The 27540-nt window shown below is 49.4% G+C and overlaps 1 protein-coding gene and 1 long non-coding RNA gene across 5 annotated transcripts in view; one reads left to right on the forward strand and one right to left on the reverse strand.

The window, feature by feature from the left end:
• The window catches only part of LOC125448355 (rho guanine nucleotide exchange factor 25-like), a 418447-nt gene extending 399822 nt beyond the window's left edge, over positions 1–18625 (reverse strand). For 3 of the 4 annotated variants that reach the window (XM_048523634.2, XM_048523635.2, XM_048523632.2), the window contains exon 1: positions 18071–18616. In XM_048523634.2, coding sequence (XP_048379591.1) covers positions 18071–18166 — 96 coding nt within the window. In that variant the 5' untranslated portion in view covers positions 18167–18616. Of the gene's footprint in view, positions 1–18070 lie in introns of all 4 variants that reach the window. The other variant, XM_059643473.1, reaches the window with a different exon arrangement.
• LOC125448357 (uncharacterized) overlaps positions 16063–27540 on the forward strand; it is a 31930-nt gene continuing 20452 nt past the window's right edge. The window contains exons 1-2 of the long non-coding RNA XR_007246691.2: positions 16063–16704; positions 18921–19028. This is a non-coding gene — a long non-coding RNA (uncharacterized LOC125448357). The remainder of the gene's footprint in view (positions 16705–18920; positions 19029–27540) is intronic.

The following is a 27540-nucleotide window of genomic DNA, read 5'->3' on the forward strand; positions in this document are numbered from 1 at the left end:
AACTACAAAAGTCTGCTCCTCCGTTAAGGAAGGAACTCTGCTGCCCCTACCCGGTTTGGCCTACGTGTGACTCCAGACTCTCAGTAATGCGACTGACTCTTAACCACCCTCTGAAATGGCTGAGCAAGGCACTCAGTTCAAAGGTGATTAGGGATAGGCAATAAAAGCTGACCTTGCCATTGATGCCCACATTCCGAGAGAATGAAAAACCTCAAGGATAAAACATCTCAGTAACCAACTTCCTTACGTTTGTATCACGAATGCTGGCCAGCTAGGATTGGGAAAAAAAGGCCAATTTTCAGCAGCAAAGTGCCATCACTCACATCCAGCGAGATCACAGGAGATATGGAGAATACATGACGCCAAGCCAACTTGCCTTTCAGCAAGATTAAGCAGAAAAGGGAAGTTGGCTGGGATTCCCGATAGAAATGGTATTAGATGGGCAGATGGCACTCTGCACTACTCCAAATCCAAAACAGCAATCACTGTGAAATCATTCTGTAAGCTCCTGAATGAATCTTTGTAAAATTAAATGGCTTTTAATCTGGTCCCAATAACCCTGAAAGGGAGCCATGTGCTCATTGTTGGGAGCCTAGAGTTTATTCCCTATGTGTGGGGCTGTGAGACAGAATGCCATGACATTAACTACTTTCCATGAAGCAGATCTTGTCACTTCTATCTACATTTAATTTTCCAGCTTCACAAAGTCCCAAGAAAAATGAGAAGGCTCGCATTTTTATAATGTCTACACAGCCCCAGGACAGCCCAAAGCACTTCACAGCCCATAACAAACTTTGGAGATCACTCTGCCAATGGTGTACACAGCAAGTTCCCATGAACAGTATTGCAATCAAGATCAGATCATCAGCTTTGAGAGATTCTGGTTGAGGGACATCTCTCTCTCCTGAAATATCCACTCAAGATGGAGGGCAGATAGCATGGCACTCCCTCAGTTCTCCATTATGGACTGCTTGGTCTTCAAAACAACTGACGTAATGGCATTAGCAATATCAGCTGACCTAGTCAACACTCTCTGAAGGCAAAAGGTTAGGAACCATGCAATTATGTTTATATAAATCACACAGCACAGGAGGAGGCCACTGATTCATCTTGCCTGTGTCATTCCTTCCAGGAAAAGAAAAGGAGTCAATTATTCCCATTCCCCTGTGATATGATCCCAGCTGAGGGTAAGACTGGACAAGTCAGGCCCCAGAGTGAAACCTATTTAAACAGGACAAATTTTAGTTTTGTGATTTGTTTTCTTTTCAACAGATCTCTGTATTTACTCAAAGCAGTTTGTTTTCAGTTATTGTCCCCTCCTGAGACCCTTAAACAAATTTAGCAGACAGATCACTTATGACTTAACATGGATTGCTTATACTCATGTCTTCTGCAGGCTTCTGCTTCCAGAATTTTCTTCCAAGCAATTCAGGACTCCCTCCCCCTCAAATCCCCAAACCATCCCTGACTGCTTTGGGGGCTGCTGTGAACAGCATTTCTGCCAGTACAGACCGATGACTGAATTTACATTGTACCTTTCTAAATGAACTAGTTCTGTCTCTGAGATAGTAGGAGCTGCAGATGCTGGAGAATCTGAGATAACAAGGTGTAGAGCTGGATGAACACAGCAGGCCAAACAGTATCAGAGGAGCAGGAAAGCTGACATTTCGGGCCTAGGCCGCTCTGTCTGTGTTTCCCTTGTGCTGTTGGACACTTAGAAAACAACTGAGATAATGGGAACTGCAGATGCTGGAGAATCCAAGATAATAAAATGTGAGGCTGGATGAACACAGCAGGCCCAGCAGCATCTCAGGAGCACAAAAGCTGACGTTTCGGGCCTAGACCCTTCATCAGAGAGGGGGATGGGGTGAGGGTTCTGGAATAAATAGGGAGAGAGGGGGTGATGAAGGGTCTAGGCCCGAAACGTCAGCTTTTGTGCTCCTGAGACGCTGCTTGGCCTGCTGTGTTCATCCAGCCTCACATTTCATTAACTTAGAAAACCACTGTTGCCTTTCTCCATTCTACCTTTCTTTCTACCTAATGCACAGATCTATTCACCTCAAGGGATTTAAAGACTTGAATTAAATACATGTGCAGGTGGTTCCTGATTTACAAATGGCCAAGTTACATGCACACATATTTATGAATGAGATCCCATACACGGGTGTATTAATATTTATTTTAAACACATAACATGCGAATGTTTGGGTGTACTTAAAAATAGCTATTTTACACTGTACTGTGTTACTCTCCAACTTGCTTAAAAAGCAACTAACCAATGGATCCATCGTAATGCAGGGTCTGCTTGTGAACTAAGCAAACCTCCAGACATCCCAGTACCACTTACTTAATACATCTAAAGTGAATCTAAAATCCATACTCTCCCTCTTCTTAACACACAATTTAAAAAATACTCATCAACTTAAAGCTACACATTATTCATCCTCAATAGAAACCAAGTTCAGGAACAATAACAATATATTATGAACTTTCATCACAACCTGCAGGTCTTCTCTTTTTCAAGTTATCTTCTGAAAGTTACTGTTGACCCTGCTTCCACCATTACTGGGGACTCCAGAATCAGGGGCCACACACTAAGGATACGGGTTAGGTCATTTAGGACTGAAATGAGGAGAAATGTCTTTACCCAGAGAGTGGGGAACCTAAGAAATTCTCTGAAAGTGGTTGAGGCCAAAACATTGAATGTTTTCAAGGAGTTAGATAATGGTTCTCAGGGCTAAAGGGATCAACAGGGATGGGGAGTAAGTGGGAACAGAGTTGGATGATCAGACATAATCATCATTGAATGGCAGACTGGGCATGAAGGGCCAAATGGCCTACTCCTTCTCCTATTTTCTATATTTCTATTATGGGAGAATGCTTACTGTGTTCACTTGTATAATGGATCCCTTGCCTATTTATATCGAACGGGTTAATGCCTGGTTTAAAATGCAAACAATGTAATGTCAAACTAGCATGTCAAAAGATCTCGTCAAAGTGCCAAAAGGAATTTCTAAGCTTAAGCTAGTAAACTGCTTCTGTCCATCTGTTTGTATAATTCACTATAATGGAGGGAAATAGCCCCACATTAAAAGGACTTTGCCTTTATGGAGTTTTGCCAATAAATCAAAAATCATTTGGTAAACATCCTGATGGGATGCCGCAATTGCTATTAAAATGTATTGGTGCACACAAAGATATCCTGTGTTTTTCACCCAGGACACTCTCCAGATTGAAGCACTCTCCTGTCTGCTGTTCCTCATTAGAATATCCAGACTCGCAAAGGCTAAATTTTCACTCAATGCAAAAGAAGTGTAAAGCAGCCACTAGCCAATCGACGGCAAGTTTTACACTATTCCCACTCTTTCCACTGAAGTGAAAATGAGTCATGACAGCTGGAGACTAAGCCTTGTTCACTTTACATTGAGGAAAGCAAAACGCTGTGGATGCGGGAGATCAGAAATTAAAACTAAATTAAAAAGCACTGCGAACACTCAGCGGGTCTGGTAATGCCTGTGGAGAGAGAAGCAGAGTTCACAAGTGGAATCTTCTGGGCCTGCTGGAGGCACAGATGGAGGCCTTGCCATCTCCACGCAAGTGAATACTAGGCAAGAAGGTTCCGTGGGCAAGCTACCCTTCCTGCCTTAACTTAAAAAGTGAGGAAACCTTAAGGGGCTAATTACACAGAAGCACAGAAAATCAGAGCAGCAGTAGGCCATTTAGCCCTTTGAGACTGCTCCACCACTTAATATGATTACAGCTGATCATCCAACTCAGTCCCCTGTTCCTGCTTTCATTCCCATCCCCTTTGTTCCCTTTAGCCCTAAGAAGTATTTCTAATACTATGAAACTAATTTTTTGGGCCTCAATCACTTTCTGTGACAGAGAATTCCACAGGCTCCCCACTCTCTGGGCGAGGATATTTCTCCTCAGCTCACTCCTAAATAGCCCACCCTATATCCTTAAACTGTGACTCACCACCCCACCCCCACCCCGGTTCTGGACGCCTCCAGTCATCAGGAACATCCTTCCTGTATTCATCCTGTCTGATCCTGTTGTAATTTTATGGGTTTCCATGAAATCCCCCCTCATTCTTCTAAACTTTAGTGAATATAATCCTAACCGATCCAGACTCTCATCCAATATCAGTCCTGCCATCCCAGGAATCAGTCTGGTAAACCTTTGCTCTACTCCCTCCATTGCCAGAACATCCTTCCTCAGATAAGGAGACCAAAACTGTCCACAGTACTCCAGGTGTGGTCTCACCGAGGCCCTGTACAATTGCAGCAAGCCATCCCTGTTCCTGTACTTGAATCCTCTCACGATGAAGGCCAACATCCCATTTACCTCCTTCACCTCCTGCTGCCCCTGCAGGCTTACTTTCAGTGACTGGTGTAGAAGGACACCCAGGTCTCATTGTACCTCCCCCTTTCCCAGCGTGTAAGAGCATTTCAGGGCATATTCCTGCTGGGCTACAATTTGCATTCCTCCAGGTCAGACAAAGGCAGACAACCTACTGTTCATCCAGCCTCACATTTTATTATATCGGAGTCTGCAGCATCTGCAGTTCCCATTATCACCAGACAACCTACTTGGCTAGTAAACAAAGTGGGCTGTATAGGAGTTCGGGAAGAGAGGCGGTTCCTCGATCTATTGCAATTTTTGCATGACTGAGGGTACGGATATGTGGCAGAGGTTGTTACTGACAGCTAACACCCCCACACTATCTATGTAACCTCAAACTCCTCTTCCACCACCCCACAGGAACTCCAATGGGTGGCTTTTCGGTCCTCAGATCCTCAGTCAGAAGGAAGGCCAAGTGGCAACCTCTCAATTGCCTTTTTAAAATTTCTTCATTTTTGTGGGATGTGGGCATTGCTGCTTGGTCTGTATTTATTGCCCATCCCTAGTTGCCCCTTGAGAAGGTGGGGGTGAGCTGCTTTCTTGAACCGCTGCAGTCCACCTTAGGGAGGGGATTCCAGGATTTTGATCCAGCGACGGTTAAGGGATGATGATATATTCCCAAGTCCATTTGGTGAGTGGTTTGGAGGGGAGCTTGCAGGGGGTGGTGTTCCCATGTATCTGCTGCCCTTGTCCTTCTGGATGGAAGTGGTTGTGGGTTTGGAAGGTGCTGTCTAAGGATCTTTGGTGAATTTCTGCAGTGCATCTTGTAGATGGTACACACTGCTGCTACTGAGTGTCGGTGGTGGAGGGAGTGGGATCTTTGTGGATGTGGTACCAATCAAGCGGGAGCTGCTTTGTCCTGGATGGTGTCCAGCTTCTTGAGTGTTGTTCGGGCTGCACCCATCCAGGCAAGTGGGGAGTATTCCATCACACTCCTGACTTGTGCCTTGTAGATGGTGGGACAGGCTTTGGGAAGTCAGGAGGTGAGTTACTCACTGCAGTATTCCTAGCCTCTGACCTGCTCTTGTAGCCACTGCATTTATGTGGTGTGTATAGTTGTGTTTCTGGTCAATGATAACTGGCAAGATGTTGATAGTGAGGGATTCAGTGATGGTAACACCATTGAATGTCATGGGGCAGAGGTTAGATTGTCTCTTATTGGTGATGGTCACAGCCTGGCATTTATGTGGTGTGAATGTCATTGCCATTTGTCAGGCCAAGCTTGGATATCGCCCAGATCTTGTGGCCTTTGAACACGGACTGCTTCAGTATCTGAGGAGACATGAATGGTGCTGAACATTGTGCAATCATCAGCGACCATCCCCACTTCTGACCTTATGATGGAGGGAAGGTCATTGATGAAACAGCTGAAGATGGTTGGGCCGAGGACACTACCCTGAGGAACTCCTGCTGAGATGTCCTGGAGCTGAGATGACTGACCTCCAACAACCACACCATCTTCCTATATGTCAGGTAATACCAAAACCAGCAGAGAGTTTGCGCCCTGATACCCACTGATTCCAGATTTGCCAGGGGTCCTTGATGCCACACTCGGTCGAATGCAGCCTTGATGTCAAGGGCTATCACTCTCACCTCACCTCTAGAATGCAGCTCTTTTGTCCATGTTTGAACCAAGGCTGTAATGAGGTCAGGAGCTGAGTGGCCCTGGTGGAACCCAAACTGGGAGTCACTGAGCAGGTTATTGCTGAGCAGGTGCTGCTTGATAGCTCTGTCACTGACACCTTCCATCACCTTACTGATGATCGAGAGGAGACTGATGGGGCGGTAATTGGCTGGGTTGGATTTATCCTGCTTTTTGTGTACAGGACATATTTAGGCAATTTTCCATATTGCCAGGTAGATACCAGTGTTGTAACTGTACTGGAACAGCTTAGCTAGGAGAGCACAAGTCTTCAGTGCAATTGCTGGAATGTTGTCAGGGCCCGTAGCCTTTGCAGTATCCAGTGCTTACAACTGTTTCTTGATATCACTTGGTGTGAATCAAATTGGCTGAAGACTGGTATCTGCAATGCTGGGGAGCACTGGGAGCATCGCTGCAAAAACTTCAGCCTTATCATTTGCACTGATGTGCTGGGCTCTTCCATCATTGAGGATGGAGATATTTGTGCAGCCACCTCCTCCACTGAGTTGTTTGATTGTTCACCACCATTCATGATTGGATGTGGCCGGACTGCAGAGCTCAGATCTGATCCATTGGTTGTGGGATCATTTAGCTCTGCCCATCACTTGCTGCTTTCGCTGTTTGGTGTGCACATCATCCTGTTTCGTGGCTTCACCAGGTTGACACCTCATCTTAAGGCATCTCTGGTGTTGCTCCTGGCATGCCCTGCTGCACCCTCCATTGAACCAGGGTTGATCCCGTGGCTTGGTGGCAATGGTTGAGTGGGGTGTATGCCAGGCCGCGAGGTTACAGATTGCGCTGGAGTACAATTCTGCTGCTGTTGATGGCCCACAGCACTTCATACATGCGCAGTCTTGAGTTGCTAGATCTGTTTGAAGTCTGTCCCATTTAGCACGGTGATAGTGCCACACAACACAATGGAGTGCATTCTCAATGTGGAGGCGTGACTTCGTCTCTGCAAGGACTACACAGCAGTCGCTCTTACCGACACTGTCATGGACAGGTGCATCTGCAGCCGGCAGATTGGTGAGGATGAGGTCAAGTATGTTTTTCCCTCTTGTTGGTTCCCTCATTACCTGCCACAGACCCAGTCTAGCAGTTATGTCCTTTAGGACCCGACCATCTCAATCAGTAGTACTGCTGCTGAGCCCCTCCTGGTGGTGGACATTGACATCCCCCACCCAGAGTACGTTTTGTGTCCTTACCATCCTCAGTGCTTCCTCTCAGTGTTGTTCAACATTAAGGAGTACTGATTCATCAGCTGAGGGAGGACAGTATATGGTAATCAGCAGGAGGTCTCCTTGTCCATGCTTAGCCTGAAGCCATGAGACTTCATGGTATCTGGAGTCAATGTTGAGGACTTCCAGGGTAACTCCCCCTTGACTGTATCCCATTATGCTGCCACCTGTGCTGGGTCTGTCCTGCCGGTGTGACCGGACATATCCAGGGATGGTGATAGTGGTGGGAGATAGTAGGAACTGCCGATGCTGAAGAATCTGAGATAACAAGGTTAGAGCTGGATAAACACAGCTGGCCAAGCAGCATCATACGAGCAGGAAAGCTGATGTTTCGGGCCAAAGCATCAAGCTTTCCTGCTCTTCTGATGCTGCTTGGTCTGCTGTGTTCCTCCAGCTTCATACTTTGTTATCTATGGTGATGGTGGTGTCTGGAAAATTGTCTGTAAGATATGACTATTTCAGGCTGTTGCTTGGCTAGTCAGTGAGACAGCGCTGCCAATTTTTGCACTAACCCCCAGATGTTAGTAAGGAGGACTTCGCAGGATCGACAGGCTATTTCTGCTGTTGCTTCTTCTGGTGCCTAAGTCACTGCCAGGTGATCAGTCCAGTTTCATTTCTCAACACCCTGGAAGCCCATCTGTTCAAGGGTGAACACCTCAGCGCTTTTCCAGGCAGTGTGAGAGACACCCGCCAAACTCACATAATTCCACCCAATGTTTCAGGTTGATGATCTTTTATCAGGACAAGACAAAAAAATTTAAAATGCATTTCAAGTAAGACAGAAGCAGGGAAACATGGGCTAAGGGGAAGGCCTGGGACTAGATGGAAGAGAAAAGGGATTCCATAACAAATGGGACAATGATGCAAGACCACAGAAGCTGATCATGGGAGCAGTACAGACATGTGCCTAGAGGAGGTGAAAATCTGGGATGGGGGAAAATGGTGCCATAACTGACAACCGTCTTCAGAACATATGGGCCACAGGTAAGCATCCAAAGTTTTTGAACTCAATGCTGGTCTGCAAGGCTGGAAGCTGCCCCAATCAAATAAGGGGGTGTTTTTCCTCAAGTTTGCAAGTGAGCTCATTAGACCAGTACAGGAGGTCAAGGACAGAAAGCTCACAGTGGGGTGGTGACCAGAAGCTGAAGGTCACACTCAAGGCAGACTGGAGGAGAACCCGGTCTGCATTGAGTCTCCTCACTGTGGAGGATTGGACATGAATAAAAAAATTCTCAACTCCCCACTGGCTCTTTAATTTCAACCCCATGTCACAGAATCCTTAGTGTGGAAATAGGCCATTTGACCCATTATTGGCACACCAACCCTGCAAAGAACATCCCACCCTATCCCTGTAACCTGCATTTACCATAGCCAATCCACCTAACCTCAACATCTGTGGACTTTGGGTACTGACCCTCCTATTAGTGGAAGTCTTAATGATGATGCTTAAATAAAGTTATATCAATACTTCAAGGGCTCTTGTGGTGCTGCGGTAGGAAGCTCAGGTTCAAGTCCCACCTGATCTACAGGCGTGTCATAACAACGTTGAACACGTCCGTTGGAAAATAACACTAGCTTTACTTCACAATGATAAATATTTTGATAAATCTGGCTAGATTCTAACTCATCCAAAACGTCTCTTTCACTTTACGGGACCTCCTTCTCTCCCATTGTGTAACACGTCTGTGGAGCGTCCATCACCCAGCTCCTGTCCAATGCAGCACAGTGACTGTTCAACAGACGGAACAACCGCCCTGCAGGCATAAGCAGTAAAACAGGCAAGAGAGACAGATTGGTGCTACTTGCCTTTACAGACTTCACGATGGAAGAAAACCAGAATACTCCTTTCCAGGTTCCACTATTCGAAACAAGCGTGACTTTCTCTACGTATCTCTGATAAGGCAAGTAAACGACATTTCTCTCAGGACGTCATTACCGACAACGTAGAAAGGTCTAGAATGAGGGGCTGTAGACATAGAGTTCAACGTGAAAGATTTGGGATGTCGGGAAGAAACCTCTTCACACCGACAGTTGCGAGACTAAGGTGGAGGCAGAAACTCCGTGTGGAATATTATCGGGTCCAGGCCTTGTTTGGAAAGCCAGCCTCGCAGGGGAAGAAAACCCACCAAAGCACAACCGAATCAGGCAACACCAAAGTCACCAGCATTAAGACCCCTGGAGATCTAGAAAGCTGATCCAGAGTTGGCAACTTGCAGGGTCAGCAGCGAAGTGATGGGAAGAAGGGGGCAATCCTGATGCCCCCGACTTGCAGAGAGACCCAGGCTACAGTGAAGTAATTTGATGGGAGAAAGAGGCCAGTTGGTAACTGAGGTGCATTTGACGTGTGCCCACGTGGTGTCCCATTTGGAGGTCTTTAGGACCAAGTGGTGAGTTGAACCTGCCAAAAACCCACTCTAGTTTCCATGTCAAGCTTCCCAGTTTGTATGGCAGGTTTGGTAAGGTCACAACACTTGCTGAGTTGACAATAAGACACAAGAGCAAAGGTCAGCCATTTAGCCCTTTAAATCTGCCCCACTATTCAATGAAGTTATGATAATCCTAAGAATTCCACAGATTCACTGCCTCTGAGAGAAGAAATTCCTACTCATCTCTGTTTTAAATGAGTGACCTGTTATCCTGAGATTAAGCCCTCTGATCCTAGACTCTGGTAGAAGCATAGAATCCCTACAGTGTGGAAACAGACCCTTTGGCCCAACAAGTCCACACCAACCCTCCAAAGAGCATCCAGACCCATCCCTCTACCCTTTCCCGTAACCCTGCATTTCTCATGGCTAATACGTCTAATCTACAGAACCCACATCGTGAGCAGCAGATGCAATTGACCACATTGACAGCCTCTTCTACATCGGTGAGAGGAAGCGGAGGCTCGGAGACCACTTCGTAAAGCACCTGCGCTCTGTTTGTGACAAACAACAACGCCTTCCAGTCGTGAACCATTTCAACTCCCCTCCCACCCCTGGGTGACATGTCCGTCCTGGGCCTCCTCCAGTGTCACAACGATGCCACCCAGAAACTGGAGGAACAGCACCTCATATTCCACCTCGGGAGCCTACAGCCCAATGGCCCAAATGTGGATTTTACCAGTTTCAAACTCTCCCCACCCTCAGCCTCATCCCATGACCATCCCTCCCTATCATCCCCACCTCCTTGACCTGACACAACCTGCCCATCTTCTCTCCCACCTTTCCGCTCTTCCCACCTCACTGACCAATCCGCACCACTATCTAACTGCACTCACCTATCACCATCCCACCCACCTTCCCCAGCCCCATCCCTCCTCTCTATTTATTTCTGAGCTTCCTTTGTCCCCACCCCATTTCTGAAGAAGGGCCCCGACCCAAAACATCAACTTTCCTGCTCCTCTGATGCTGCCTGACCTGCTGTGTTCTTCCAGCTCCACACTGTGTTATCTCTGTCTCCAGCATGTGCAGTTCTTGCTATCTCTGTCTGAACCTGATAAGATTACACCCTGTGTTTCACATGAGATTTGGAAAGTGATGATTCATCTCAGATTGAGCCAATTTCAAGGTCCTTGCCCTTCTTTCAAATCCCTCACAAGCTTGTTCCTGCCCAGACTGCCTGCTCACCTCTGCTACAACCTGCTTTTCCTGTAGTCACTGTTAAAATTCAACTGTTTGTCAACTCCCATTTTCTCTGCATCCCAACAGCAGCTTTTGAGTTAGTACAAGATCCTTGGTGGTGCATACAGAACAGACCTTATTAGTATCCAGTGCAGGTGACAGAGCTGGACTGTACACAGGGAATGTGGTCTTAGGTCTCTGCTTCTATCAAGAATCATTCAAGCCTCTTTATGCACGTTACTTAGCTGCCTTCAAAAGGGACATGTCACAGTGGAGGGCTTACCTTACTCCTATTCCCAAATCCTTTCAAAATGAATGATTCACATAAATGTTTGCGAGAGCTGGCAAAATTCAGGCTTCACAGAATTAAACCATCTTTGCTTGACATTAGGTGGTATTACTATTGCTGAATTCCCCCATTATCAATATTCTTAGGATTACTGTTGACCAGAAACTTAGTTAAACTGTGGCATTTCTCCAGTTGACCATTCCTGGCACCTGTGTGGTACTGGCTCACTCCCACCAACCCTCCTTCGTCTTTATTTTGTGTTGGGTCTATCTAGTACTTAGGGGTAGACAATACACTACTGAAGAGTATCTCCATAAGAGGTTGTTTTTAGATAACAAGGAGGTTTATTGAAATAAGGATAACTACATTTGATCAGGCATAATTCCCAGGACCTTCAGCAACTGGTACTGATCCATCTGCTCCCTCAAAGAAAGAGTAAAATTTCTTGGCTCCATTCACAGATTGTGTGTGATATCAGTAGAATGGGTTTAACCAATGTAACAAAAACAATAACCCCTTCAGAACCATTATCTTACACAACATAGACCAGCCATGTAAATACTGTGGCTACAGCACCAGATCACATATTGCAATTTTTCTACAAATTAACTCACCTCTTGACTCCCTAAAGCCTGTAACACCATCTAGAAGCCACAAGTCAGGAGTGTGATGGAATACTCCCCACTTGCCTGGATGGGGGCAGCTCCAACAACACTCAAGAAGCTTGACACCATCCAGGACAAAGCAGCTCCCGCTCGATTGGTACCACATCCACAAACATCCCACTCCCTCCACCACCGACACTCAGTAGCAGCAGTGTGTACCATCTACAAGATGCACTGCAGAAACTCAAAGATCCTCAGGCAGCACCTTCCAAACCCACAACCACTTCCATCTAGAAGGACAAGGACAGCAGATACGCAGGAACACCACCCCCTACAAGTTCCTCTCCAAGTCACTCATCATTTTGAACTGGAAATATATCTCTGTTCCTTCCGTGTCGCTGGGTCAAAATCCTGGAATTCCCTCCCTCTTGGCATTGTGGGTCTATAGACAGCACAAGGACTGCAGTGGTTCAAGAAGGCAGCTCACCACCACCCTCTCAAGGGGCAATAAATGCTAGTCTAGCCAGCGATACTGGCATCCTGTGTTAGGAATTTTTTAATAAACTCCTAAGCTTGCCATCAAAAACAAGCCTCCCTGTTTCCTGCTCTCAAATGATTTGAGGCAAAGGATTACTCATTGTTATCTTTCCACACTATAATTCATGAACCTCTCCACCTGTATTTATTATACCAGCCACTAAATCTATGCATCAACCATTCCTACTTGATACCTTCCCAGACATGTCCTTGCACAGGCATTTACTGAGTATTCATGGAAAAAATGATACATTTTGTTAAAACTTGCACCCTGCACTCATCAGGACAGTTCACAATAATGCCAACGTAACAGGAACACTTTATACTGTCTGAGTTGATTTGTTGGCAAGTGATTTTGATTGGTCAGAGGCATTATCACAGAGAATATGCCAGTTAAGTAATGACTGACAGTCAACTGCCAAGTTTTATTTACATTTTCAAACAGGCAGATCAACTCCAATTTATCAAGACATTGCCCTTGAAGAATGAACTACACCCAACCTGAAAACAATGCCTCCCCACCTCTCTATTTTTTTCCAGTATTATTTAAAGGTTTATCTGTCTTTCAGCCTTCTTTTCAGTATGATAAGGTGCACCTCTCCCCAACCCCTGACACCTTTGAAACAATGACCTTTGATCATAGACAGAGTGTCAGGCAGCACGGAAACAGACCATTCAGTCCAACCAGTTCATGCCGACCGTAATCCCAAATTAAATTAGTCCCACCTGCCTGTGCTTGGCCCATATCCCTCCAAACATTTCTTATTCACGTACTTATCTAAATGTCTTTTAAATGTTGTAACTGTACCTGCATCTATTACTTTCTCTGGCGATTTATTCAATGCATGAACCATTTTCTGTGTAAAAATGTTGGCCCTTGTTTCTTTTTTGAATCTTTCTCCTCTCACCTTAAAAATATGCTCCCTAGTCTTGAAATGCCCCCACCCTAGAGAAAAGACACCTGCCATTCACCTTATCTATACCCCTCATGATTTTATAAACTTATATAAGATCACCCCTCAACCTTCTACACTCCAGTGAAAAAAGCCCCAGCCTATCCAGCCTCTCCTTATAACCCAAACCCTCCATTATAAGCAACATCCTGGTAAATCTCTACTGAACCCTCTCCAGCTTAATAATAATATCCTTCCAATAACAGGGTGACCAGAGCTGGACACAGTGCTCCAGAAGAGACCTCACCAATGTCCCGTACAACCTCGACATGACGTCCCAACTCCTCTACTCAAAGGTCTGAGGAATGAAGACAAGCGTGTTAAAAACCTTCTTCATCACCTTGCCTACTTATGACACAAATTTCAAAGACTTATGTACGTGAACCACTAGGTCTCTCTGTTCTACCCAAGGCCCTACTTTTAATTGTATAAGTTATGCCCGTGTTTGTTTGGCCGAAATGCAATACCAGTATAGAAACTGATGTTAAACGCTGTGTATTTGATTCAGTCCCAAGTTTCATTCTGCCTCTGTGATGGTTTTCTACATTAACACGCAGTAAAAATTCAAGGTGTTGTTTCGCCTAGTCATTATCATATTGCTGTTTTTGGGAGATAGCTGTGCATAAATTAGCTGCCGTGCTTCCTACATTACAGCAGCGTCATCACTTCCAATACAGTTTATTGGCTGCAAAGAGCTTTGGTACATCCTGCTGTCATTAAAGTAGCTACAGAAATGAAATTGAAAACAAAACATTTCATGGTTCTATTGTTACTGCTCAACTGGGGAGATGATGGCCCAGTGGTATTATCGCTGAACTGTTAATCCAGGGTCCCAGATAAATTTCTGCATTTGAATTCTGCTATGGTAAATGGTGGAATTTGAATTCAGTTTTTTAAAATAATGGAATTTAAGTGTCGAATGATAACCATGAATTCATTGTTGGGAAAAACCATCTGGTTCACAAGGGAAGGAAACTGCTGTCCTTACCTGATCCAGCCTACATGTGCCTCCAGACCCATGCAATGTGGTTGACCCTTAAATGCCCTCTGGGCAATTAGGGACGAAAAACACCATAGATCTAGCACTCACCAGTCAGACCTGAAAAAAATTGCTAAACTAATGCATCACCCAAAACCCTTGTAGTTTGTTTTTGGAAGCACTCAGGATAAACTATCCAATGATTATACATCAGATTCCACACTGCCCAAAGGGAGCTGCATTCTCATGGAATGTGCTGTGGAAAATCAAAATTACTTGGGATGGCTGGAAAGTTATTGGCTGTTTGCCCATGATTTCTCACAAAGCATTCCCTGTTATTTGCAGCAATTCCCCCCTCGTCACTGGAGGCACAGATCTGTGAATGGTCCCAAAGCATGGTCAAACACCAATGTTAGTCTAATCCCTGCCTTACGCATTAACTGTCGGCCCTTCACCACCACAGGGCGATCTCTTCAAATTGTATCAGCCACAGTATCACTGTTGCCTCTGGCACAGAAGGTCGTGTGTTAGAGTCCTGCTGTAGAGAATTGAACACTTCAACTTGGCCGAGAGTTGCAGTTGCAGCACAAAGGGAGTGTTGTATTGCTGAGGGCACCACTTTTCAAGTGCAGTGTTAAACTGAGGCCCTACCTCTCTGCCCTCTCAGCCACTTGTTTCAAAGGAGCGAGGTGCCAACGTCACTGATGATCTGATGAATAAAAACAGTGGAATGTTGAAGTATTTTATTTTGCCCTCATCAGGACAGAATTGCAAGAATACCAATCTCAAACAGAAGGACAATTTATACTGCATGAGACAGTGCTGTTGATTGGTTAGCGAGTGGACTTGGACTAGTAGAGCCAGTGCCATGGAGAATGCGCCAAGAATCAGTTGACTGTCAGACCTTCACTTGAATTCAAAGCAGGCATCCAGACTCTGATTGGTCAATGTATTGCCATAGGGATTGCTTTTCTCAAATAAATCAGTTAATGCTGCTATTAAATCCTGTTGGTTTAGACCTAGTGAACCCAACACTTCCTAATAGTAGGCGTTAAGCCCTCCTCATCTTGATGGTCTGTCAAGACCATCCCCATAGCATACCTCAGTTCCCCCAGCCTCAACAGCATGTCAACTCCAACACCAATAACACTTTTCAATGTCACACAATGTTGACATGATGTGGAGGTGCCAGTGTCACCTGAAGAAGGGGTGAGATTCCAAAAACTTGTGTCTTCAAATAAACCTGTTGGACTATAACATGACGTTGTGTGATTTTTAACCTTGTACAATCTCATTGTATTCCTTCAGGGAGGATGGTTGGTGAGTATGACTATGACTGCAGTTTTTGAGAGTCAAGTGTAGTTTCTGGCCTGCTGCCAGTCTGCTGAGAAATTCTGGGGTTTGAGGCTTATGATCTTTTGTCAAAAGTGTGGTAACATTGGAGCAATTTGGGAAACTTATTACCCAGTGTCACATCAGGAATATTTACAGAGTTCACTTCCACTGGGAACTGGATTAATGAGTTCTGCAATTTTTTTCCCAATTCTGGTCTCTGAAACATCCCTGATTTTAATCAGTGCACCATGCGCAACCATGCCTTCAGCTGTCAAGGCCTGGCGCTCTGGAATTTCTCTGTGAAAAAAAGAACTACTTCGACCTGTCTGTCCTCCTCGGACTGACCTCCCCTCCCTACCTCCCCACCTATACTCTCCTCTCCACCTATCTTCTTTACTCTCCATCTTCGGTCCGCCTCCCCCTCTCTCCCTATTTATTCCAGTTCCCTCCCCCCATCCCCCTCTCTGATGAAGGGTCTCGGCCCGAAACGTCAGCTTTTGTGCTCCTGAGATGCTGCTGGGGCTGCTGTGTTCATCCAGCCTCACACTTTATTATCTTGGATTCTCCAGCATCTGCAGTTCCTACTATCTCTATCTCGATGGCTCGGTTTCGATTTTTCATTTGTGAAGCAGCACCTAAGGGCATTAAGGCGCGATTGAAAGGCAATTGGTGGAACACCCTCACAGCCATCGCAAAAGGGAAGAGAGATAACAAGGTGTGGAGCTGGATGAACACAGCAGGCCAAGCAGCATCAGAGGAGCAGGAAGGCTGGCTTTTCGGGCCTAGACCCTTCTTCACAACCATCGCAAAGGGAATGCTATTCTGATAACGTACACCAGGTTTGAAATTCACTGTAACACCGTACCACACTCTACTTAGAGTCTTTCCAAGGATTTTATACAAAAGATCTAGTCAGCACCGCCACTACAATAATTGTCTGCATTTGCGTAGCACCTTTAATGCAGCTCAACTTAAAAAAATGGCCCCGAAGTGTTTCGCTGGAGCGACTGAAAACGTATTACACTGCGCCGCATGTTTTCGATCAGAGGGCTGAAGCTTGGCCAAAGACGTAGGGTTTGAGGAGGGATTTAAAGGAGGAGAACAAGGCAGAGAAGCACAGGTAGGGAATTCCAGCATATGAACACGACCACTAATCGAGGCGGTCAGGAGCGGGGGGGGGGGGGGGGGCAATTAAAATCAAGGATACACAAGTGGCCGGGATGGAATTAGAACGACAATTCTGTTCACATCTTCCCAAGCTTAACAATGTTTTTAATCGTTGTAGGAAAAAAAGCGGAGCAACAGTTGACATTTCGGTAGGTTCGGTGTTCAAAAGTACCAAGATCACAAACACTTCCTACATTTCTGTAATGCCACCTAACCCTCCATCAAACTATTTGAATCCAGTTACACAGTCCCTTCCAAATTTGGGTACATTGCCATCTCTACCCTATTGTTGGAAACGGATACTTTGCCAGCTAGTTTTGAGTCAATGATGAGAAACGTGGAGAATAACGAGCAGCACAGTATTGCCACAGTATCAGAGGACGTAAAGGCCAGTGAGTGGTTGGCAGTCTGTGATCGGAATTGTTTAGTTTGGCCGCATCTGGATGGCAGGCTGATGGATTCTGATCTGAAGGGGCAAATCAAAACCGTGTGCCCCCTCATCACCACCCCCCTCCCCCCGCCAACCTCTGTCTCCCAGATCACCCAGCGAATTTGTTATCGAGAAGACTATTTGATGTAGCTATAGCAAATGGCCGGTGGAGCGACACAGCTAAGCTTTCAGGGTCGGCTTTCCCACAGTACTTCAAACTGCCAAAGGCAGACATAACTCCCATACAACTGGGCAACATTCCTCTCTGCATGAAACCCACGCAGAGCAGATTTTACAAAGGCCATGCTGCTTTATATCTGTGCACACTTCCTGGGTCGTACCCTCAATTAACCACACCGCCACCACCCCACCGCCCGCCCCCGGCGGCCCTCTCACTTGTTGGGCTTAGCTCCCGTGGTCTGGGCACTCTGTGGAGACAGAGGGCAGCCAAGGGCTATTTCACCTGGGGGAGAAGCACGGGCAGGTCCAGTGCCAGTCGTCACCTTCACATGCCACGTCGTCAAGCGCGTTCGCCTAGTGACCAGTAAACCCGAGGGTTGCCAACTGTGATTCTTGGAGGTCTCATCATATTCTGCCTCCCCATTGTCTGGATGAATATCCTTTCCCCCTGCCAATCAAATCCATAAAAGTGCTGAAATAATTTGGTGGTTGGGGGCGGGGGTGTTGGGGAGAAGGGGAAGTGGGGGTTGGGGTAGTGGCAAGAAACTTCAATCCCGTGATATTTTATGCCTGACATTTATTCGCAACAAGCGCCGGGAGTGGCCCCTTTAAATCCGGGAGACTTCCAGATGTAATACTGGAGGGTGTTGGCAACCGCTGTTCAGCCCTTTGCGTGCGACTGGGGCTTGCAATTGAAATGATCACCTACCCACTGCTGGTTGGGTAAAGCAAAAGATGTCAACATATCTGCCATGGCTCCTAGCATCTGTTCTGCCCTGCCAGGGCTCCTCTGAGGGGCTTTCATATTGAGGTCTGGGATATTCACAATGTCCCTGCTGAAGGTATCCCCTTCCTCTTCTGCAAGAGATAGTCTTGGCTCACAAGCTCTTGGAGCGTTCAATCAGCCAAACGTTAGCAAACAAATAAAGGCTCAAGTCCCGTTGAAATCTCCTCTCAGCCCCGTGGTCCTGTCCCTTGACACATCATAGCGCCGAGATAACAGTCGCTCTCTCCAAAAAGTCTGCACTCCAGATGAGCTCCACTCTGATCCTCAAAAGTCCTCCTTATTTAAGTTGGGAAGGATGAAGGGTTTGAGCTGGATCACCATTTGATGGCCCAGCAAAAAGTCTTTTCCCCCCTAAATAAAATGTGCATCTAAACAAAAAAAATCCCATCAATTTCTGAAAGGAGATAAAAGAGTTGAAATTCACATACAGTCAGGTCCCGGGACTCGAACGACCCTGCTCGCAGTCTCCTTCCATGTGGGAAGCTGGCCTTTGAGAAAAGCCATATGTTTTGAGTCATGTGCCGTACATTCGCGGCTGCAAGTCGCGGTTTGTATACTCCCCCGCTCCAGCATCAAAAGATTGAGCAGGTACTTGGCCTGGCAAGTTTGGCATGTGATGTTAAAGCAAAAATTACATTTCTGTGGCGCCTCTCCATGACCAAAGAGCTTTCCAGCCAATGAGAAGTGCAGTCACTGCCGGAATGTGGGTAAGGTGGGAGATTATATATATTTTTTAAAAATTGCATTTAGACACTGCTTTTCGTCACGGCAGATTTCCAAAGCCTTATGGCTTATTGGCTTCCCGAATCAACCTGTTTAACGATGCTATGCCATACCCCTGGAGCAGGTGGGACTTGAATGTGGGCTTGCTGGCTCAGAGGTAGGGATGCTACCACTGCACCACAACAACTCTTAAGATGTCCTGATGATGTTGGTGAGATAATTTGTTGATATTGGTTCTTGGCTAATGATCAGCCTGACACGAGGAAGAAAAGTACTGTTCATCCAATCAGTGGCTTGGGATTGATTGAACTTATTCCAGCAAACTATGAGATCCACAGCGTCAGATTCCATGAAAACAGCAATACCTCTGACAAAGCAACAATCCCTCAGCACTGACCCTCTGAATGTGCCCACTCCCTCAGTACTGACCTTCCAACAGTGTGGCACTCCCTTAGCACTGACCCTCCAAAAGTGTAGTGCACCCTCAGTACTGACCCTCCAACAAAGCGGCGCTCGCTCATCACTGACCCTCTGTCAGCGCGGCAGTCCCTCAGTACTGATGCTCCAACAGTGCAGCACTCCCTCAGCACTGACTCTCTCACTGCACAGCACTCCCTCCACACTGACTGTCCAACAGTGCAGAGCTCCCTCAGTACTGACCCTCCAACAATGAGGCACTCCCTCAGTACTGATCATCCGACACTGCAGCACCCCCTCAACACTGACCATCCGACAGTGCGGCACTACCTCAGTACTGACCCTGGGTTAGAATGGCACTCCCTCAGCACTAATCCTCTGACAGAGTAGCACTCCCTCAGTACTGATCCTCTGTCAGTGCAGCCTGCCCTCAGTACTGACCATCCGACAGTGCGGCTCTCCCTCAGCACTGACCCTCTGTTAGTGTGGCACTCCGTCAGCACTGACTCTGTGTCAGTGTAGCATTCCCTCAATACTGACCCTCTGTCAGTGCAGCTCTCCCTCAGCACTGACCTTCCGACAGTGTGGCACTCCCTCAGCACTGACCCTCCAACAGTGCCACTTGCTCAGCACTGACCCTCCGACAGTGCGGCGCTCCCTCAATACTGACCCTCTGACAGTGAAGCTCTCCTCAGTATTGACCATCCGACAGTGTGGCGCTCCCTCATAACTGACCCTGTGTCAGTGCAGCGCTCCCTCAGCACTAAACCTGTGTCAGTGTAGCATTCCTTCAATACTGACCCCCCGACACTGCAGCACTCCCTCAGTATTGACCATCCGACAGTGCGGCACTCCCTCAGCACTGACACACTGTCAGTGTTGCACTCCCTCAGCACTGACTCTCTGACAATACAACACTCCGTCAGCACTGACCCTCAGTCAGTGTAGCACTCCCTCAATACTGACCCTCTGACAACACATCACTTCCTCAGCACCGACCGTAACAGAGTGCAGCACTCTCTCAGCACTGACCCTCCAACAGTGGGGCACTCTCTCAGTGGTGACGCTCCATTAGAGTGGCACTCCCTCAGAGCGGACTCTCTGTCAGTGCGGCACTCCCTCGGTACTGACCTTCCAACAGTGTGGCACTCCCTCAGTACTGACCCTCCGACAAAGCGGCGCTCCCTCAGCCCTGACTCCCTCACTGCACAGCACTCCCTCCGCACTGACTGTCTGACAGTGCGGAGCTCCCTCAGTACTGACCCTCCAACAATGAGGCATCCCTCAGTACTGACCCTCCGACAGTGTAGCACTCCCTCAGCACTGACCATCTGTCAGTGCGGCACTTCCTCAGTACTGACCCACCGACAGTGCGGCAATCACTCAGTACTGACCCTCCAAAAATGAGGCAGTCTCTCAGTACTGACCCTCTGTTAGAGTGGCACTCCCTCAGCACCAATCCTCTGACAATGCAGCACTCCCTCATCACTGACCCTCTGTCGGTGCGGCACTCTCCCAGCACTGAACCTCCAACAATGAGGCAGTCTCTCAGGACAGACTCTCTGTCAGTGAGGCACACCCTCAGCACTGACCATCCGACAGTGCGGCACTACCTCAGTACTGACCCTGGGTTAAAATGGCACTCCCTCAGAACTAATCCTCTGACAGAGTAGCACTCCGTCAATACTGACCCTTTGACAGTGTGGCACTCCCTCATCACTGACCCTCTGCCAGTTTAGCACTCCCTCAGTACTGACCCTCTGTCAGTGCAGCACTGCCTCAGTACTGACCCTCTGTCAGTGCCCACTCCCTCAGCACTGACCCTCCGACAGTGCCCACTCCCTCAGCACTGACCCTCTGACAGTGCGGCACTACCTCAGCACTGACCCTCCGACAGTGCGGCACTACCTCAATACTGACCTTCTGACAGTGCAGCTCTCCTTCAGTACTGACCTTCCGACAGTGTGGCACTCCCTCAGCACTGACCCTCCAACAGTGCCCACTCCCTCAGCACTGACCCTCCGACAGTGCGGCACTACCTCAGCACTGACCCTCCGACAGTGCCCACCCCCTCAGCACTGACCCTCCGACAGTGCAGCACTCCCTCAGCACTGACCCTCCGACAGTGCGGCACTACCTCAATACTGACCCTCTGACAGTGCAGCTCTCACTCAGTATTGACCATCCGACAGTGAGGCACTCCCTCAGCACTGACCCTCTGACAGTGCGGAGCTCCCTCAGCGCTAAACCTGTGTCAGTGTAGCATTCCCTCAATAGTGACCCCACAACACTGCAGCACTCCCTCAGTATTGACTCTCCAACAGTGGGACACACCCTCAGTACTAACTCTCTGACAGTGTGGCACTCCCTCAGCACTCACCCTGTGTCAGTGTAGCACTCCCTCATTACTGACCATTTGACAGCGCGGCACTCCCTCAGCACTGACCCTCCGACAGTGTGGCACTCCCTCATCACTGACCCTCCGAAAGTGCGGCATTCCCTCAGTACTGACCCTCCAACAGTGCAGCGCTACCTGAGGTCTGACCCTCTGTCGGTGCAGCACTCCCTCATCACTGACTCTCTGTCGGTTCGGCACTCCCAGAGTACTGACCCTCCAACAATGAGGCAGCCTCTCAGGACAGACCCTCTGTCAGTGAGGCACTACCTCAGTACTGACCATCTGTCAGTGTTGCACTCCCTCAATACACACCCTCAGTCAATACAACACTACCTCAGCGCTGACCGTAATAGAGTGAGGCATTCTCTCAGCACAGACCGTCGGACAGTACGGCATTCCCTCAGTACTGACCTTCCAACAGTGTAGCACTCCCTCAGCACTGACCCTCCGACAGCGCGGAGCGCCTTCAGTACTGACCTTCCGACAGTGCCGACCTCCCTCAGTACTGACACTCCAACAGTGTGGCACTATATCAGCACTGAACCTCCGACAGTGCGGCACTCCCTCAGCACTGACCTATCCGACGATGCGGCACTCCCTCAGTCCTGACCCTCTGAAAGTGTGGCAGTCACTCAGTACTGATGGTCGTACAGAGCTGAACACCTACAGTCCTGGCCGTCCAACAGTGCCGAACGCCCGCAGTTCTGACGCTTTGACAGTGCGGCGTTCATGAATCACTGACCCTCTGTCAGTGCGGCCCTCCCTCAGTACTGACCCTCTGTCAGTGCAGCATTCCCTCAGTACTGACCCTCTGTCAGTGCAGCATTCCCTCAATACTGACCCTCTGACAGTGCAGCGCTCCCTCAGTACTGACCCTCTGTCAGTGCAGCACCCCCCCAGGACTGACCCTCTGTCAGTGAGGCAGTCCCTCAGTACTGACCATCCATAAGGGCTGCACTCACTCATTACTGACCATCCGACAGTGCGGCACTCCCTCAATACCGACCCTCTGACAACACAACACTCACTCAGCACTGACTGTCTCAGAGTGCAGCATTCTCTCAGCACAGAAACTCCGACAGTGCAGCACTCCCTCAGCACTGTAACTTCGTCATTTCCGCACTCCCTCAGGACTAACGCTCTGACAGTGCAGCACTCCCTCAGCACTGACCATCTGACAGTGCAGAACGTTCCCAGTACTGACTGCCTGTCAGTGCAGCATTCCCTCATCACTGACCCTCCAACAGTGCCGCACTCCGTCAGCACCGACCCTCCGTAAGGGCTGCACTCCCTCAGTACTGACCATCTGACAGTGCAGAACGCCCTCAGAACTGACCCTCTGTCAGTGTTGCACTCCCTCAATACTGACCCTCTGACGATACAACACTTCCTCGGCACTGACCGTAACAGAGTGCAGCATTCTCTCAGCACAGACTCTCCGACAGTGCGGCACTCCCTCAGCAGGGAACCTCCAACAGTGTAGCACTCCCTCAGCACTGTAAGTTCGTCATTTCCGCATTCCCTCAGTACTGACCCTCCAACAGTGGAGCACACACTCAGTATTGACCCTCCAACAGTGCGGCACACCCTCAGTACTGACCCTCTGACAGTGTGGCACTCCCCCAGTACTGACCGTCGAAAAGTGCGGCACACCCTCAGTACTGAGCATCCGACAGTGCGGCGCTCCCTCAGTCCTGACCCTCTGACAGTGCGGCACTCCCCCAGTACTGACCCTCTGTCAGTGAGGCAGTCCCTCAGTACTGACCATCCGTAAGGGCTGCATCCCTCAGTGCTGACCATCCGACAGTGCGGCACTCCCTCATTACTGACTGCCTGTCAGTGCAGCATTCCCTCAATACTGACCTTCCAACAGTGTGGCACTCCCTCAGTACTGACCCTCCAACAGCGTGGCACTCCCTCAGCACTGACCCTCCGTAAGGGCTGCACTCCCTCAGTACTGGCAATGCGACAGTGCGGAACTCCCTCAGTACTGACCCTCTGTCAGTGTTGCACTCCCTCAATACTGACCCTCTGACGATACAACACTTCCTCGGCACTGACCGTAACAGAGCGCAGCATTCTGTCAGCACAGACTCTCCGACAGTGCGGCTTTCCCTCAGCAGGGAACCTCCAACAGTGTAGCAATCCCTCAGCACTGTAAGCTTGTCATTTCCGCACTCCCTCAGTACTGACCCTCCGACAGTGGGGCACACCCTCAGTACTGACCCTCTGACAGTGTGGCACTCCCCCAGTATTGACCCTCCAATAGTGGGGCACACCCTCAGTACTGACTCTCTGACAGTGTGGCACTCCCCCAGTACTGACCCTCCAAAAGTGCGGCACACCCTCAGTACTGAGCATCCGACAGTGCAGCACTCCCTCAGCACTGACCCTCCGACAGTGTGGCGCTTCCTCAGCGCTGACCCTCCAACAGTGCCCATTACCTCAGCACTGACCCTCCGATAGTGTAGCACTCCCTCAGCACTGTAAGCTCGTCATTTCCGCACTCCCTCAGTACTGACCCTCCAACAGTGGGGCACACCCTCAGTACTGACTCTCTGACAGTGTGGCACTCCACCAGTACTGACCCTCCAAAGGTGCAGCACACCCTCAGTACTGAGCATCCGACAGTGCAGCATTCCCTCAGCACTGACCCTCCGACAGTGCGGCGCTCCCTCAGCACTGACCCTCCGACAGTGTGGCGCTTCCTCAGCGCTGACCCTCCAACAGTGCCCATTACCTCAGCACTGACCCTCCGACAGTGTAGCACTCCCTCAGCACTGTAAGCTCGTCATTTCCGCACTCCCTCAGTACTGACCCTCCGACAGTGGGGCACACCCTCAGAGCTGACCCTCTGACAGTGTGGCACTCCCCCAGTATTGACCCTCCAAAAGTGGGGCACACCCTCAGTGCTGACCCTCCAGCAGTGCGGTGCTCCCTCAGCACTGACCGCCCAACAGTACGGCACTGTCTCAGCGTTGACCATCCGACACTGCAGCACTCCCTCAGGACTGACTCTCCGATAGTGCAGCTCTCCGTCAGCACTGAACCTCCATCATTTCATCACTCCCTCAGGACTGACCCTCTGACAGTGCAGCGCTTCCTCAGCTCTGATCCTCCGACAGTGCGGCACTCCCTCAGCACTGACCTATCCGACGGTGCGGCACTCCCTCAATCCTGACCCTCTGAAAGTGTGGCACTCACTCAGTACTGACGGTCGTACAGTGCTGAACACCTGTAGTCCTGACCATCCGACAGTGCCGAACGCCCGCAGTTCTGATGCTTTGACAGTGTGGCGTTCACGAATCACTGATCCTCTGTCAGTGCGGCACTCCCTCAGCACTGACCCTCCGACAGTGCGGCGCTCCCTCAGCACTGACCCTCTGACAGTGTGGCGCTTCCTCAGCGCTGACCCTCCAACAGTGCCCATTACCTCAGCACTGACCCTCCGACAGTGTAGCACTCCCTCAGCACTGTAACTTCGTCATTTCATCACTCCCTCAGGACTGAACCTCTGACAGTGTGGCACTCCCTCAGTACTGACCCTCCAACAGTGCGGTGCTCCCTCAGTACTGACTGTCCAACAGTGCAGCACTGTCTCAGCGTTGACCATCCGACACTGCAGCACTCCCTCAGCACTGACTCTCCGATAGTGCAGCTCTCCGTCAGCACTGAACCTCCGTCACTTCATCACTCCCTCAGGACTGACCCTCTGACAGTGCAGCGCTTCCTCAGCTCTGATCCTCCGACAGTGCGGCGGTCCCTCAGCACTGACCTTCTGACAGTGCGGCACTCCCTCAGCACTGACCTATCCGACGATGCGGCACTCCCTCAGTCCTGACCCTCTGAAAGTGTGGCACTCACTCAGTACTGACGGTCGTACAGTGCTGAACACCTGTAGTCCTGACCATCCGACAGTGCCGAACGCCCGCAGTTCTGACGCTTTGACAGTGTGGCGTTCACGAATCACTGACCCTCTGTCAGTGCGGCACTCCCTCAGTACTGACCCTCTGTCAGTGCAGCACTCCCTCAGTACTGACCTTCTGACAGTGCGGCACTCCATCAATACTGACCCTCTGACAACACAACACTCCCTCAGCACTGACTGTCACAGAGTGTAGCATTCTCTCAGCACAGAAACTCTGACAGTGCAGCACTCCCCCAGCACTGACCCTCTGTCAGTGCCCATTCCCTCAGTACTGACTGCCTGTCAGTGCAGCATTCCCGCAATACTGACCCTCCAACAGTGCCGCACTCCGTCAGCACCGACCCTCCGTAAGGGCTGCACTCCCTCAGTACTGACCATCTGACAGTGCAGAACGCCCTCAGAACTGACCCTCTGTCAGTGTTGCACTCCCTCAATACTGACCCTCTGACGATACAACACTTCCTCGGCACTGACCGTAACAGAGTGCAGCATTCTCTCAGCACAGACTCTCCGACAGTGCGGCACTCCCTCAGCAGGGAACCTCCAACAGTGTAGCACTCCCTCAGCACTGTAAGTTCGTCATTTCCGCATTCCCTCAGTACTGACCCTCCAACAGTGGAGCACACGCTCAGTATTGACCCTCCAACAGTGCGGCACACCCTCAGTACTGACCCTCTGACAGTGTGGCACTCCCCCAGTACTGACCGTCGAAAAGTGCGGCACACCCTCAGTACTGAGCATCCGACAGTGCGGCGCTCCCTCAGTCCTGACCCTCTGACAGTGCGGCACTCCCCCAGTACTGACCCTCTGTCAGTGAGGCAGTCCCTCAGTACTGACCATCCGTAAGGGCTACATCCCTCAGTGCTGACCATCCGACAGTGCGGCACTCCCTCATTACTGACTGCCTGTCAGTGCAGCATTCCCTCAATACTGACCTTCCAACAGTGTGGCACTCCCTCAGTACTGACCCTCCAACAGCTTGGCACTCCCTCAGCACTGACCCTCCGTAAGGGCTGCACTCCCTCAGTACTGACCATCCGACAGTGCGGAACTCCCTCAGTACTGACCCTCTGTCAGTGTTGCACTCCCTCAATACTGACCCTCTGACAATACAACACTTCCTCGGCACTGACCGTAACACAGCGCAGCATTCTCTCAGCACAGACTCTCCGACAGTGCGGCTCTCCCTCAGCAGGGAACCTCCAACAGTGTAGCACTCCCTCAGCACTGTAAGCTCGTCATTTCCGCACTCCCTCAGTCATGACCCTCCGACAGTGCGGCGCTCCCTCAGCACTGACCCTCCAACAGTGTGGTGCTTCCTCAGCGCTGACCCTCCAACAGTGCCCATTACCTCAGCACTGACCCTCCAACAGTGTAGCACTCCCTCAGCACTGTAACGTCGTCATTTCATCACTCCCTCAGGACTGACCCTCTGACAGTGTGGCACTCCCTCAGTACTGACCCTCCAACAGTGCGGCACTGTCTCAGCGTTGACCATCTGACACTGCAGCACTCCCTCAGGACTGACTCTCCGATAGTGCAGCTCTCCGTCAGCACTGAACCTCCGTCATTTCATGACTTCCTCAGGACTGACCCTCTGACAGTGCAGCGCTTCCTCAGCTCTGATCCTCCGACAGTGCGGCGGTCCCTCAGTCCTGGCCCTCTGAAAGTGTGGCACTCACTCAGTACTGACGGTCGTACAGTGCTGAACACCTGTAGTCCTGACCATCCGACAGTGCCGAACGCCCGCAGTTCTGATGCTTTGACAGTGTGGCGTTCACGAATCACTGATCCTCTGTCAGTGCAGCACTCCCTCAGTACTGACCCTCCGACAGTGCGGCGCTCCCTCAGCACTGACCCTCTGACAGTGTGGCGCTTCCTCAGCGCTGACCCTCCAACAGTGCCCATTACCTCAGCACTGACCCT

Source organism: Stegostoma tigrinum, chromosome X (genome assembly GCF_030684315.1).
Source record: "Stegostoma tigrinum isolate sSteTig4 chromosome X, sSteTig4.hap1, whole genome shotgun sequence".
NCBI classification, from domain to species: Eukaryota; Metazoa; Chordata; class Chondrichthyes; order Orectolobiformes; family Stegostomatidae; genus Stegostoma; species Stegostoma tigrinum.